The sequence below is a fragment of the Nyctereutes procyonoides genome, unplaced genomic scaffold (genome assembly GCF_905146905.1).
Source record: "Nyctereutes procyonoides isolate TBG_1078 unplaced genomic scaffold, NYPRO_anot_genome, whole genome shotgun sequence".
Lineage (NCBI taxonomy): Eukaryota > Metazoa > Chordata > Mammalia > Carnivora > Canidae > Nyctereutes > Nyctereutes procyonoides.
In genome coordinates this window covers 2,065,929-2,081,889 of record NW_026575044.1, presented here as the reverse complement: position 1 = coordinate 2,081,889, position 15,961 = coordinate 2,065,929, and the positions used below count along the sequence as shown (strand labels likewise).

General features: G+C 36.9%; 1 protein-coding gene across 4 annotated transcripts in view; it reads right to left on the bottom strand.

Moving 5' to 3' along the window:
- The window catches only part of NME7 (NME/NM23 family member 7), a 261,270-nt gene that overhangs the window by 173,220 nt on the left and 72,089 nt on the right, over nt 1-15,961 (bottom strand). For all 4 annotated transcript variants that reach the window (XM_055323525.1, XM_055323523.1, XM_055323524.1 and 1 more), the window contains exon 7: nt 7,141-7,246. In XM_055323525.1, coding sequence (XP_055179500.1) covers nt 7,141-7,246 — 106 coding nt within the window. The remainder of the gene's footprint in view (nt 1-7,140; nt 7,247-15,961) is intronic.

The following is a 15,961-nucleotide window of genomic DNA, read 5'->3' as shown; positions in this document are numbered from 1 at the left end:
GCATGTGTCTTACAGGGTTCTGGGCCTACCTAGCAACAAAACTACCATTCTGGGTGGAAATTAAAACTCTGCAAGATGCTCTGAGTAAGAATAACTCAATTTTAAAAGTGAAGAACTTGATAAATATGATCTTGCTGTTATTCATCCTGTTTCAACTAACATATCAGAGCCAATTCTGGGGTAAATTTACAAACTGGCCAATATTCTCATAAGTTTGCTTCCTAATTAATTAAATGCAAACAGACTCCAAGTCTGTCTATATATGTCTTTTTAAAAATAAAATCTTTGAAACAGTCTCCATGAAAATAGCATTAATTCTGCAGCTAATACACAACACTGGAATACAGAATACTGGGTTTAGAGGCTGAGAGGAAACTTATAAACTATCTTGACTCATTTTACTGAGGAATAAACTAAATTTCAGGAAGACCAATTTATAAATGATGCAGTAAACTCTTTAATGTATAAATCTGTTATAAGACAGGACAATTTCCAACAAAACTTCAGGACTTTAATATTTCCAAAAGGCTAAATTTGGGAGCACTTCAGTGGCTTCTCCTGCCACCTCCTGCCCAGGGCAAACCACAATAGACCACAGACGATCAGCATAGATAATCGCTGATAGCTGCTGAATCAACTAGATGTATAAACAATGATAGGGATTTTCCTTCTTTTTCTTTTTTTTTTTTCCTGTGGATGATTGATGTGGAAGTTGCAATTTGTTAGCATTTTAATCTATTGCTTTGCTACTAAGGAGTCATTAACTTTAGTTAAAAATTAAAAGGTAATGACATTAGTAGTAGTGGTGAAGGCACTAGTAATAGAGTAGTAATCATAATAGTCATACTGTCTAACACACATAACACTTTAAATGTTTAAGCACTGTATTTAACACATTAATCCTTACATTTAATCAGTTAATCAATCATTTAGTCATTTAATCATTACATTCAATGCTTTTAATCCTTACAGTTACCTATTAAAGAGGGTATTCTATACTATTCTTATTTACAGATAAGGAAATAAGGTACAAAGAGGTTAAGTAATTTATCTGATATCCCATGACTAGTAAGTAGCAGAGCCAAAATTCAAGCCTACAGAGCCTGATTTCAGAGAAAAAATAATTCATTTCATTGATGGAATTAAACTAACTACATGGAAGTAAAACTGAGGACATCAAAACAAATGCATTACAGTTTTTAAGTTAAAAAAAGAAAAAAGAATATAAGAACATTCGCCTTGGTTTTCTTCCCTTTTAAAACCGGAGTCCCCAAATGACAAAATGTACTTCAATCTACAAACATAAAAAGACTTGCAAAGCACACCTCGTTATTTTTTCCCACCTATCTCTTCTGCAAACTAAGGTGTCTCTTTTCTAGATCTCTCCACATCCACATAGATTAACTATAGAACTAAGAACTAAGGCTGCCTACATCCACATGACTTTATTATTTGTGCCAAGAAATTCTTACCCAAAGATAAGGCTGTAAATCAGTAAATAGCTTCATTGTTCACTTCAGGAACTTCCCCAAAGTCCATTTACCCCAACAATAGACTACTCAAACAGTCCCCTTTTCGCAATATTCCCTCAACTGGACAAACAACTCGCTTATCCAACAACTGTACACAAGTCGTGGTTAAGATCTTTGTCTCACTGTTTCCACTAATCCTAAACTATTATATCAGGAACTTTATGCAGTTTCAATCACATCACTGTGCTGAAAGACCCACCCTAAATCTCTCAAGGTCACACCCAAGACTCTACAATATCTGCTTTATTAGCTCTCCCTGATAGCTAAAACTGTCAAGATGTACTCTCCTTGCAATAAGCAGAAGTTGTGGCTTCATTATAGCTATTCTGGCCTTCTTTGGGGGAGTTGACAGTCAACAGAAGGAAATGAACCAATTTGATTTCAATTGTTCTCTTATCAACAACTCCTTTAAAAAAAAAATCTCTTCTCCCCTCACACCTACACTAGACCATAGGTGAAATTAAATATACCAGGAAGTGAGATCATTATAGAAAAACATAAACAAAAACCAGCAATGAAAGGGCCTGCATAGGATGTGAGGGCGATCTGGCTGCGACATCTGTCACCCCATTGACCGCCAGGGTTGATTCTGCTGATCTGGCTGGCTAGGCGGGTGTCCACTTCCTCCCTCACGGCTCCATGTGCGTCCCTCCCGAAGCTGCGCGCTCGGTAGGTCGGTAGGTCGAAGAGGACGACCATCCCCGATAGAGGAGGACCGTTCTTCGGTCAAGGGTATACGAGTAGTTGCGCTCCCCTGCTAGAACCTCCAAACAAGCTCTCAAGGGCCTGCATAAATCTAACAATAAGCTCAATGCAAGACTCCAAACTGTATTTCGTTGTGGCCACAATTTAAACTCGGAGCTGGATTAACTGCACATTTAAAACTGGTGTATAAAGATTCCTAAAAATTGATATTTAGAAAAAAAGGGGAAAAAAAGCCTTGAAATGCCAAAGTTTATTCTGCCATCTCATTAGTTTTTACAAAAATTTCCTTTAATCAACTCATATGTTTCTAATGTTACATGTGAAATATAAACACATGAAATATAGCTAATCTTTAAAGAATAGCTGCCTAAAAATTACTTAAACCTGTATAAATATAAAATTAGTCATTTTCATATCATCTTGTTTGATCATTGTTACTAGATTTGTTATGTTTATCTATGCAATTATCAAAGTATATAACAGTGTTGACTATGATTCTATTTTATTCCTGTCTCTTCAAGCACTACATTTTACTGAAAAAAATTAAATCAGTTAAAAATCCAATTGAGGAAAAAAGGGGGAGGGAGAAAAATAACAATCGAAAAGTATTAAGATGCCAAACATAAGTTTTTTAATGAAGTCTAGGCCTTTAAACAAGAATTTGTCTCATCACATTAAAACGTGTATATGTTATGTATGTTTGTGTGTGTGTATGTGTGTGTATATGAATGTGGGTGTAAGTGTGTGATATCCATCCCAAGGTTAAGAAAAAATGAATGCAACATAAAATCCCAATTTTGTTTTCTATAGCTTATAGTTTATCAACACCAGCTGTTTCAAATATTATTATTACTTTCTGTGGAAGTGTTGCTAACTATGTTATTATAACCATCTTGCTATTAAGTCATACACATTGAGGAAAGAACATGGAGGTTAAGAGACCAGGTCTGTATCTTGGATTCCTTACTCTAAATTGGCAGAAATAACTTATTCTCAGATAGCCTCAGCTCACTTATCTGGAAAAGAATGATACACCCACCTACTTGGCAATATTGCTGTGAATATTAAAGGAGAAAGGAAGAATACCCACCATTTGCTTCAACGTGGATGGAACTGGAGGGTATTATGCTGAGTGAAGTAAGTCAATTGGAGAAGGACAATCATTACACGGTTTTGCTCATATGAGGAATATAAGGAATAGTGAAAGAGATTATAGGGGAAAGGAGGGAAAATAAGTGGGAAAAATGAGAGGGTGACAAAACATGAGAGACTCCTAACTCTGGGAAACAAGGAATAGTGGAAGGGGAAGCAGGCAGGTGGATGGGGTGACTGGGTGACAGGCACTGAGGAGGGCAGTTGATGGGATGACCACTGGGTGCTATACAATATGTTGGCAAATTTAACTTCATAAAAAAAATATATATATATAAAATAAAAATAAAGGAGATAATGTATAAGGTACTCAGTTTACAACCCAGCAAGTGTTAAGGCCTCTGTAAATGTTCGTTACCCATCACCCATAGTAGTTCCCCGTAATTGTGGTCCTAAGGATCTAAAAGATATTAAAGTACTTCCTCAATAATTAAAGAACCATTCGTTATGCAACAAGATCTTTAAAGCTCAGATCTTTCAACCAATAATTCTATTTTCAGGAAACTAGCCAGAGGAAATGATTAGAGATATTGTCAAATATTAATGCCCAAAAATATTCTTCAAAACTTTATTTTTAACATCAAAAACCTGGAAACAACCTAAGTATCTCAATATTATACATCTATATGATTACATAGTGTACACTGTTAAGAACATCCAAAATGAAGAATTAAGAACATCCAAAAATTCCCCCTAAAATTAAATAAAACAATAAGCCTATGGCCATACACCTCAACCATATTAGCAATGACATGTCAGTGTATACACACACACACACATTCAGAAGAAAATGATGTAGAGGAAATATAAAAATATAAACAATGACTATATCAAGATAATGGGAAAACAGGTAACTTTTACTGTTTCCTTTTTACTTTTCCCCCCAAATTTCCTAGTGTATACTTAAATTACTTTGATATTTAGAAAAAGTGAAAATAAAAAACCCATTCAATTATGTTTACTATTTAGAATATTCTAGGGTTTTTTAAAAGATAATATTTTAAATTATACCCATCTCATTTCCAAAAAGATTTGGAATAGTTGACAAAACTACATACAACACAATAAAATAAAGAGAAGATTTCCCCTAAGATCAGGAACAAGACAGGGATGTCCACTCTCACCACTGCTATTCAACATAGTATTGGAAGTCCTAGCCTCAGCAATCAGACAACAAAAAGACATTAAAGGCATTCAAATTGGCAAAGAAGAAGTCAAACTCTCCCTCTTCGCCGATGACATGATACTCTACATAGAAAACCCAAAAGCCTCCACCCCAAGATTGCTAGAACTCATACAGCAATTTGGTAGCATGGCAGGATACAAAATCAATGCCCAGAAATCAATGGCATTTCTATACACTAACAATGAGACTGAAGAAAGAGAAATTAAGGAGTCGATCCCATTTACAATTGCACCCAAAAGCATAAGATACCTAGGAATAAACCTAACCAAAGAGGTAAAGGATCTATACCCTAAAAACTACAGAACACTTCTGAAAGAAAGTGAGGAAGACACAAAGAGATGGAAAAATATTCCATGCTCATGGATTGGCAGAATTAATATTGTGAAAATGTCAATGTTACCCAGGGCAATTTACACGTATAATGCAATCCCTATCAAAATACCATGGACTTTCTTCAGAGACTTAGAACAAATTATTTTAAGATTTGTGTGGAATCAGAAAAGACCCCGAATAGCCAGGGGAATTTTAAAAAAGAAAACCGTATCTGGGGGCATCACAATGCCAGATTTCAGGTTGTACTACAAAGCTGTGGTCATCAAGACAGTGTGGTACTGGCACAAAAACAGACACATAGATCAATGGAACAGAATAGAGAACCCAGAAGTGGACCCTGAACTTTATGGTCAACTAATATTCGATAAAGGAGGAAAGACTATCCACTCAAAGAAAGCTGTCTCTTCAATAAATGGTGCTGGGAAAATTGGACATCCACATGCAGAAGAATGAAACTAGACCACTCTCTTGCACCATACACAAAGATAAACTCAAAATGGATGAAAGATCTAAATGTGAGACAAGATTCCATCAAAATCCTAGAGGAGAACACAGGCAACACCCTTTTTGAACTTGGCCACAGTAATTTCTTGCAAGATACATCCACGAAAGCAAAAGAAACAAAAGCAAAAATGAACTATTGGGACTTCATCAAGATAAGAAGCTTTTGCACAGCAAAGGATACAGTCAACAAAACTAAAAGACAACCTACAGAATGGGAGAAGATATTTGCAAATGACGTATCAGATAAAGGGCTAGTTTCCAAAATCTATAAAGAACTTATTAAACTCAACACCAAAGGAGCAAACAATCCAATCATGAAATGGGCAAAAGACATGAAGAGAAATCTCACAGAGGAAGACATAGACATGGCCAACATGCACATGAGAACATGCTCTGCATCACTTGCCATCAGGGAAATACAAATCCAAACCACAATGAGATACCACCTCACACCAGTGAGAACGGGGAAAATTAACAAGGCAGGAAACCACAAATGTTGGAGAGGATGCAGAGAAAAGGGAACCCTCCTGCACTGTTGGTGGGAATGTGCAGCCACTCTGGAAAACTGTGCAGGTTCCTCAAAGAGTTAAAAATAGACCTGCCCTATGACCCAGAAATTGCACTGTTGGGGATTTACCCCAAAGATTCAGATGCAATGAAACGCCGGGACACCTGCACCCCGATGTTCCTAGCAGCAATGTCCACAGTAGCCAAACTGTGGAAGGAGCCTCGGTGTCCATCGAAAGATGAATGGATAAAGAAGATGTGGTTTATGTACACAATGGAATATTACTCAGCCATTAGAAACGACAAATACCCACCATTTGCTTCAACGTGGATGGAACTGGAGGGTATTATGCTGAGTGAAGTAAGTCAATCGGAGAAGGACAAACAGTGTATGTTCTCATTCATTTGGGGAATATGAATAATAATGAAAGGGAATAGAAGGGAAGGGAGAAGAAGTGTGTGGAAAATATCAGAAAGGGTGACAGAACATAAAGACTCCTAACTCTGGGAAACGAACTAGGGGTGGTGGAAGGGGAGGAGGGTGGGGGGTGGGGGTGAATGGGTGACGGGCACTGAGGGGACACTTGACAGGATGAGCACTGGGTGTTATTCTGTATGTTGGTAAATTGAACACCAATAAAAATTAATTTATTAAAAATAAAATAAAATAATAAAGAGAAGAAAAACAAAGATAAAAAAGTTTGCAAACTCTACAGCCATATACACATATCTACGCATGTGCATACATGTGTATATACATGTGTGCATATATATATTTATATGTTCAAAGAACTTGATTTCAGATACTAAGAACTATAGAGAGTTTCTCCAGCTTCCTCAAAAAGGGCATACAATAGATATGGTAGACATTGTTTTAAATGGTACCTTAGGAGAATTATTTCAGTGAATTAAGTGAATTGGTTATGTGATTGGAAGGAAAGGAGGTAGATTAAAAGTCAAAGAATCAAGACCTGAAACAGGATAATCATGACCATGATCAGCAACTCAACGAACACCTTTTTAAAAAATGTAGATACAAACTTAAATATAGATGTACAGATTTTTTTCCCTCATGGCCTTTATTCATGTGACTTCAAAGAAAAAACTTAAAATATTAAAGTTATATTTTAATTTCTACATATAAAATACATCAAGAAAATAAACTAAAAAGAAAGCTCCTACAACATGTATTTGGATATATTCTTTCAACATAGCACTTACCTTCACTGATGGCATGGGGTTTAATAATGCAACAGGTACAATTGGTAAATTTAGCAGTGTTTGCTGGTCCACAAACTCCACTTGAAGGAAAAAATAACTCCATTTCCTAAAGACAAAGAGAAATAACTTTGCCATATGTAATCTCTTATCTTGAACTCCTAGTATATTTCTGGGAAAAACTATGCAATTGCTTTTAAGGTTTCATGATATAAATTCTTTGCTTCAAGTTTTCCAAAAATGATTTTTACAAAGACTAACTGATTAACCAAACCCTGTTTTAAGTCTTCTAATTAAAAGGTCATATAAAAAAGCATTAATTAAAATAATGAGAATATGTATCATTCTTCCCCAGGATGAGAACTAAAAATATCTTAACATATTTTAAATATTGCCAATAATGAATACAAAGTTCTTATTTTCCCCAAAGCAATAGTTCATAGACACAGGTCCAATTTTAAACTTTTTATTAAAATATGTAAAATTAAAAACTAGGAATTCTTTATAGAAACAGATTAGTATTTAAGAACCAGAATAGCAAAATTAGTTTTAACTAATTAAAACTAATGAACTGGGGGCACCTGGCTGGTTCAATCGGTAGAACATGCAACTCTTTGGGGTTGTAAATTTAAGCTTCATGTTAGGTACAGAGATTACTTAAAAATACAATCTTTAAAAAAACTAATCAACTTAATATCATTCTAAGCATACAATTAAGTCACATAAACTTAATTTTATAACCAGATTCAGGCTATGTTATTTGCTTTGCACATAGTTCACGTAGATGACAACTCAGCAATTTGAACTAGCCACAAACACAATCACACTAATTAATTCTTTTAATTATTTAGACAGATGCTTTCTTGCCTCTCAGCTTTTATTACTGTTATTCTTCTATTCCCTATAAAACCCTCTGTCCCGAGCTCCAAAGAACTCTACCACTTCAATTATCACCTCCTCCAGGAGGCCTTTTGTGATTCCCCTAATCAGTACCTGTATTTCTATAAAACTGTGGTTATTTGGGTAATTGCCCTTCACAATTTTCAAATGTGAAGCAAGTAACTAATCTGCATAGTTTTGTAAGTCCTTTAGCACCTAAAACAAATGACTCAAAGTAAATACTCATTTCTCGTTGAATTTAAAAATGGAAAGATCATAGGATTTGCACAGTGTATATACACCTGTGCAACTCTGGCATTAAGACATTTTAGAATAAAAATGTTCTATTCCTTAGACATCAAGTACTTTTCTATCACATTGCTGCCTTTGTTTATTACTCTTCTTGATCAATAAGAACAGCAACTTCCGGGATCCCTGGGTGGCCAGCGGTTTGGCGCCTGCCTTTGGCCCAGGGCGCGATCCTGGAGACCCGGGATCGAATCCCACGTCGGGCACCCGGTGCATGGAGCCTGCTTCTCCCTCTGCCTGTGTCTCTGCCTCTCTCTCTCTCTCTCTCTGTGACTATCATAAATAAATAAAAATTAAAAAAAAAAAAGAACAGCAACTTCCACTGGTAGTCCTACACAAGATGATTTGATTACATATTCGCAGACAACCTATATCAGACAGATGAGAGCTCAAACACCTGCAAGGTCCTGCAGGTCTGGCAGTAATAACGAATGAATGAAGTAAACCTGGCATGACAAGAGGGTTGCAGACTGGAAAGGAAATGCCCCCTCTAGGGTTCCTGGTTCTCTGCTTCCTTTGCCACAAAACTCTTCTAAAGAGGTGTCTTTATTCTGTCTTTACTTCACCTCCATTCTCTCTTAAATATGACCTCCACATTGCCAAATCCCCTGGTTCTGTCTCAGCCCCCATCTCACTTGACCAAACAGGATTTGACACAGGTGATCTCTACATTTTGGAATGTTTTCATCCCTTGACTCTCTTCCTACTCCTCTGGTTGTTCCTTCTACGTTTCCTCTGATGGTTTTTCTCCCACGTGTCCTCATCCCTCAATGTTGGAGAGTTCCAGGGCCCATCTTTCATCTACAATCACTCTTTTGGTGAACTCAAGCCCCATGTCTTTGTCTTTGATTTTTTTAAAAAGTTTTATTTATTTAGTCATGAGAGACACAGAAAGAGAGAGCCAGAGACATAGGCAGAGGGAGAAGCAGGCTCCATGCCAGGAGCCCAACTCAATCCAGGAACTCCAGGATCACACCCTGAGCCGAAGGCAGACGCGCTCAACCACTGAACCACCCAGGTGTCCCAAGCCCCATGTCTTTAAATGTCATCTGTATTCTCATGGCTCCCACATTTCTGCCTCCAGTCCAGTCCAACCTCCTCCCTAAACTCCATACCCATATCTATGCCACTACCACTTAGAGATAATTCATATTTAAAACATCCTGATTTCCACTGTCTCCCATAAATCTGCTCATTCCCACCCTGTTTCTCCTGACCCTCCACCTGCACAGGCCTAAGAAAAAACCTTAGAATGATCCTTGATTTCTCTTCTCCTTTTCTTTGCCATCCATTCAATCTAACAGGGAATCCTCTGTAATGCATCCAGGATCTGACCACTTCCACATCTGTCATCCTGGGCCATGCCCACCACCAATTCTTCCTTTGATATCTGCTCTAACCTCCTAACTGATCTCCCATTCCAACTTTTCCCCCAACACACCTACACCCACCTGGCCTGATCTATTCTTAATACAGCAGGCAGCATGAAACCTATAAAACACATGGTGCCGCTCCTCTGCACAGAACTCTCCAATGGTCTTTTATCTCATTCAGAATGAATGTTAAAGTTCTAGATGTCTGCAAAGCCTTATGTGATCTGGCTCCTACCTATACCTTGAGCTAAACTCCTATTCACATGAAAACACTTAGATTTCCAACCCGGCATCACTGACCCCCATCCACTCACTATTTACTTAAGCATAACGAACATGTTCTCACCTCAAAACTTTGCATGTTTCATTCCCTGTCTCCCAGAATACTCTTTCTCCCTAATACTTGCATGGTTTTCTCCCTCACTTCCTTCTGATCTCTGCTTAAAATGAAGACTTCCTGACCCCATACTTAATAGCACTCCTTGCCTCTACTCAACACACAATCCTTCCTCCATCTTGGTCTTTTTCTATCCCTTCCCCTTCTTTATTGTCTTCAGAGTGCTTACCACATGACATGCTTTATACCTATTTATTTATTATCTGGTATCCCCCCAAATATCAGAATAGATGTAGGCTCCAAGTGAGTCAGCACCTTGTTTTGTTCACTAACAGCTCAATTAATATTTTGAAATTCAGAGGGAAAAAAACCCCTCTGCATGTGCTAAATAAAATATGTCTGTCCAAATTGCATAAATGAGAGAAATGACACTCCGAAAGCTTGAATAACAAGCCCTTACAAGTTAGCAAGTGACAAAGTCAGTATTCAAAACCAGGTCATACTGGTTCCAAAGTCGCAAACTTTTTCCATCATCTGACTTTCAAAAGTAGAGAAACCGTGCTCAGTTGTTCTGCCTCTAGTTTTAACCAATTATTGGGGCCAATTATTTTGGTCTCAACTTCCATTTCTTTTCTTCCTCAACTTTTAAATATGAAAATGCCAGCTTTCCAAGTACTCATTTACATATGCTGAATAAATGTATATTTAAGGCAAGGAATATAAAAGTTTTACTTAAATATACCTTCTCCGTGAAAGTGAGTAATTCTATTTTATGCCTTTCTCTTTCTCCCTGCATAGGTTATCCTATCTCAATTAACAATCTAAACTAACATTTGCAAGAGCACTTCTACTAGGTCATTGTTATGGCAACTACTTTAAAGACTTCACACAACAAATGTAAAGTTGTATAAAAAAAAGTTCATATTCCTTTGTGATTTGAGCTGCTTAAACATACTGCACAAAGCTCCTCTCCTTCCAAGAGTCCTTGCTATTACTCTTAGCCTTTTTTTATGTTCCTAAACTACCTACCAGGGAAAGACAGAGATATGGAACTTTCCCCGAAAATAAAGGCTCATGGAATCTTCAACTTTTTTTTTTACTATATTTTATTTAACAAATTGTAAAGTATACAGTTGCACTGTTTCACAAACTTCACCTAAGATCCCGTGGTACTCACAAAAACATCTAGTATACAGTTGCACTGTTTCACAAATTTCACCTAAGATCCATGGCACTCACAAAAACATCTGGCTACTCTACATTCCTATCTTTAATTACCATAATAAAGTATCACTAAATGGTTGCCAGTTAAAAGTTTCTCCAAAACTTTTACATAGTAATTTTTTAAGACTATTTATTTATTCATGAGAGACACAGAGAGAAGGCAGAGACATAGAGGGAGAAGCAGGCTCCCCACAAGGAGCCCAGTGCGGGACTAGATCCCCAAATCCCCATCCCTGAACTCCCAGACCATGCCCTGAGCCAAAGGCAGATGCTCAACTGCTGAGCCACCCAGCATCCCCATAGTAACTTAAAATAAATGTTATTTTTATAAATGCCCCAGACTAAAACATGAAAATACTGAACTTTCTACATACTCCAACATCAAGTAAGAAATCTGTTCTCAGAAAATCTAAAAAATTAAGAAATAAAGGATGCCTGGATGGCTCAGTGATTGAGCGTCTACCTTTGGCTCAGGGCGTGATCCTGGGGTCCTGGGATCGACTCCTGCATCGGGCTCCCTGCATGGAGCCTGCTTCTCCTTCTGCCTGTGTCTCTGCGCCTCTCTCTCACACAAATAAATAAAATCTTTTTTAAAAAATTAAGAAGTAAAATACAAAGCCACAAGACTTAGTTTCAGTTTTATACTTAGCTTCATGATGCAGCCTTATTTACAAATAAAAACAACTGAGAACCTAACAAAATGTCCATAAGTAAAAGGATGTTTAAATAAATCATGTTATAATCATACAGTAAAACAATCTGCACCCACTGAAGTTTACTCTTATGACAGTAATCTGGTAACATGTAAAATGTTATATTCAGTGAAAAAAGGAATCCAATTAAATAAAATTCATGTATATGGCATTTAGTTTGTAAATTATATAAATGATCAAGGGAATGAGCTAGACAGAATATGCCATAAACTATAATCACTGGCAGGATTAGTAATGCCAAACTTTCTTTTCTCTATTTCCAAATTCCCTGAAAGCATTTCCATTACTTCCGTATTCTAAAAGACTGTAATGTTTAAAACAAGATAGGCTGCCACTTTCAGCATACACAGTGGAGGCTGATGGTTGAGCACGGGGCTGTGGAGCCAAAAGTGCCTCAGCTCAAGTCCTCATGAGGCCAAGGTCCTTAAATTCATTGAGTCTCAGTTCCTGGCAAATTGGGACGATATAGCAACTGCACAGGAGACTGTGAGAATTAAATGAGATACTAAAGTGTCTGGAACAGTGCCTGCCACAAAGCACTCAATAAACATAAGGTTTGTTGTTGTTTTGAATTCCAAAACTTATCTGAATACCAGTGACTTAGATCCTGGAGGTATGATAATGAATTGGATGGATATCCTCAAGGAATTCAGTCTACTAGGAGAGTAAACATAAACACAAATACTTTTAAAATATGGTGAATAATAGAGGTATGCAGTAGGTATGAAGCATGCATCAAGGAAGGATACCTCACACAGAACCAAGAAATTGGTAATAGTTGAGCAGAGTTGTTGTTACTGCTTCTTAGGTTTTGTTGAGGTACAATTAACATACTTTAAACTGAATATATTTAAAGGATATAATTTGATAAGTTTTGAGATTGGTTTATTCTTGTGAAAACATCACCACAATCAAGATACTAAACATATCAGTCACCCCTCCTTCCTTTGGGTAATCCCTTTCTTCTGCCTCTCCCTGCCTCCCCCACTTTTAACCATCACATTACCTTCATTACCATTAATAAGTTGGCTCTGTAACCAATGATCTGTTTTCCATCATGATGAATTAACAATTTTACTTAAGTTATACAGTATGTGCTCTTTTGTCCAGCTTCTTTCACTTAGCAAGATTAGAAATTCATCCACTGTAGTGCATATCGATATTTCATTCCTTTTTATTGCCAAATACTATTACATGTGTTAATATGATTTGTTTATTCACTCTTCTCTTGGACATTTGGGTTATCTCCAGTTTTTGGATATCACAAATAAGGTTGCTATGAACAAAACTGTTATGTATAAGTCTTTGTGTTGATATTTGCTTTCATTTCTCCTAGGAAAATACTTAAGAATAGTTGGATCATAGGGTAGGTAATATGTTTAGTTTTTTAGTTAACTGCCAACTTGTTCTCCAAAGTGACTCTACCATTTGAAATTCTCATCAACAGTGTATGACATAGGTTCTAGTTTCTCCTCACACTTGCCACTTGATATGCTCAGTCATTTCTTGAGCACTTGGACTATTACAATGACATACTTGTCTACTCCCATGCCAATATCACACTGCTTTTCCTACTAAAGCTTTATAAAAGGCTTCCTATTGCATAAATTAGCCATCTTATCACCAATACTCTCCTTCAAAATTTCCGTGGCTCTTTTGGCTCTTCTATGCAAAATTTCATTAGGTTTCATGAAAAACTCTACTAGGATTTTGACTGGAAAGATACAAAAGAAATGAACAATTTTCCTTTGATTTTGTAGTTAAGAGAACATTGATTATCTTAGCCAAAATGATTTCAGTGGAATTAAAGGATGAAGCCAAATTGTAGTGACTGCTTTCAAAGAGTAGTCAAAGGCAAATGAAGAAGAGAAAATGGTGAATATAGTCTGGATAAGACAGAAAAGAGGATTAAATGGTAACTAATAGGAATTTAAGATCAAGGAGAGACTATTTGGGGATGCTTGTATGATGTTTTTCAATTTTTTATTAACATGCACTGTCCTCACTTCCTTATGTATGCTGTGTGTTCCAGCAAGAGTATTTCTCTTTGATAGCTAGTCAGATAACGTGATGTCCACAATACTCCTCCCAAGACAAGAGCTAAGAAAAGGTATATCCTAAAAGGTTCATAACAATGGGATATTTCAGGGATGAATGTCAGAAAGAGCTAAAAAATTTAAGTGTACAAAATTGAAAAAATTATGTTTAAGACATTTCTTTAGGATAAAGGATCAAACAAATCACACACTAAAATAATAGGACCTAAACAGAAGCAGGGAAGATCATGCCCTGCTAACTCTGCAGAAGCTTCTCCACTACAAAAACAAGAAAAAAATCATTATGTAAACTCTATTTGCAGATACGCATTTTTCTAAACCTTAGCACATTATATATGTGCAAACATAGAAACATACAAACATATATACTTAAGACTAGCTTTATCTTTATTAAAGTATAAACCCTCCCTTACATTTCTGAACCCACTTATTTTCAGCATCAACAGTATTAAATATATACAACCTATATTAATATCCAATAAAAAATATGTCTTTTAGGTGCTCCCGACACAATTCCAATGTGGGGAGGGGTTACTCACACAGAACACCAAAGCAATTCTCAGACACCAGCAAGGTGTCTAAGAAATCAACTCAACTCTGGCACTATCTATCCAGAGACAGTGTCAGATTCCACAGATTAAAGGTTCCTAGTCTTTTTGATCATTATTTTACATCTTTTCTCTCTTCAAACCAATAAACACTTTGTCCCTTATCCTCCCTTTTGCTGTTTTTGACCTTGCTCTCTCCTGTCTTATTAAAAGTGAATCAATCAGAATAAGCATCTACATAGACATAATCTGCCTTCCCATTTGTTGTGCCAGATGACTATCCCTGCACCAATGTGCAGTCTGTGCTCTAATTTCCATTCCTTCTCACCTAATCAAGGACATTGTACCACTAAGTCTCCCTCTTTTTCCTACATCTTCAATTTTCCACATCTGTAATTCTTCTCTTCTTAAAAAAAAAAAAAAGACCCTGCTTTTCCTCATATCTACCACCTTATTTCTTTTCTCAACTTGCATCAAAACTCCTCAAAAAAGCTTCTATATCTGCTGTCTCCAATTTTCTTTTAAATCCACTCCAGCAGGACTTTGCCTCCATTCTTCCATCTTTTACCAACTTCCACAATGATTCTGTAGTGCAAAGTCCAATAGTCAATTCTCGGCCTCCCCTCTTTCCTGATAGATCTGCCTCATTTGACCCCACTGATCATTCTCTCTCTTTAAAATACTTTCCTCATTTGGCCTCCAGAACATAATTAGGTCTGAGTTTTTTCCTTCTACTTCACTGATGGCTCCTTCTCTACCTCCTTTGCTGCTCTTCAGCCTTTTACTAAAACAGAAAGGCTCCATTTTTGTTCTCTTTTCTTCTTTATAAGTAGTCTCTCCCAGGTAATCTCAACCAGTCTCATGACTTTGATACCATCCAGGTGCCAGTGACCCCATGGGGTCATGACACTAGTTCAGACTTCCCTCCCCAACTCCAAACTTGCATAACCAGATTTTTTGCTTACCATTTCTCTACTTTGATAACTAACATGCATGTTAAGTCTGCAATGTCCAAAATGTAACTCCTGAGCTTCCATCTATACTGACTCTAGCCATAGTTTTCCTTATTTCAGGTTAGGCAAATTATAGCCTTTTAGTTGTTCAGGCCAAGAACTTTGTGGAGTAATCCTTGCTCTCTCTTTTTCTCATATTCTATATTCAATCTGGAAGGAGATCTTGCTCATTTGACCTTCAACCATTAAAATGTATTTTAAAATGTATCTCTATACTCCTCTCACTGCTTCCACCCTGGTGCAGGCTATCATCTCCCTGGATTATGGTAAGAGCCTCTTAACTGGGTTCCCTGTTGCTACTCTAATCCTCTACAGTCTATTCTCATTGCAGTAGCTAGGGTGGCCCTTTTATATACAAAGTAAAATATATC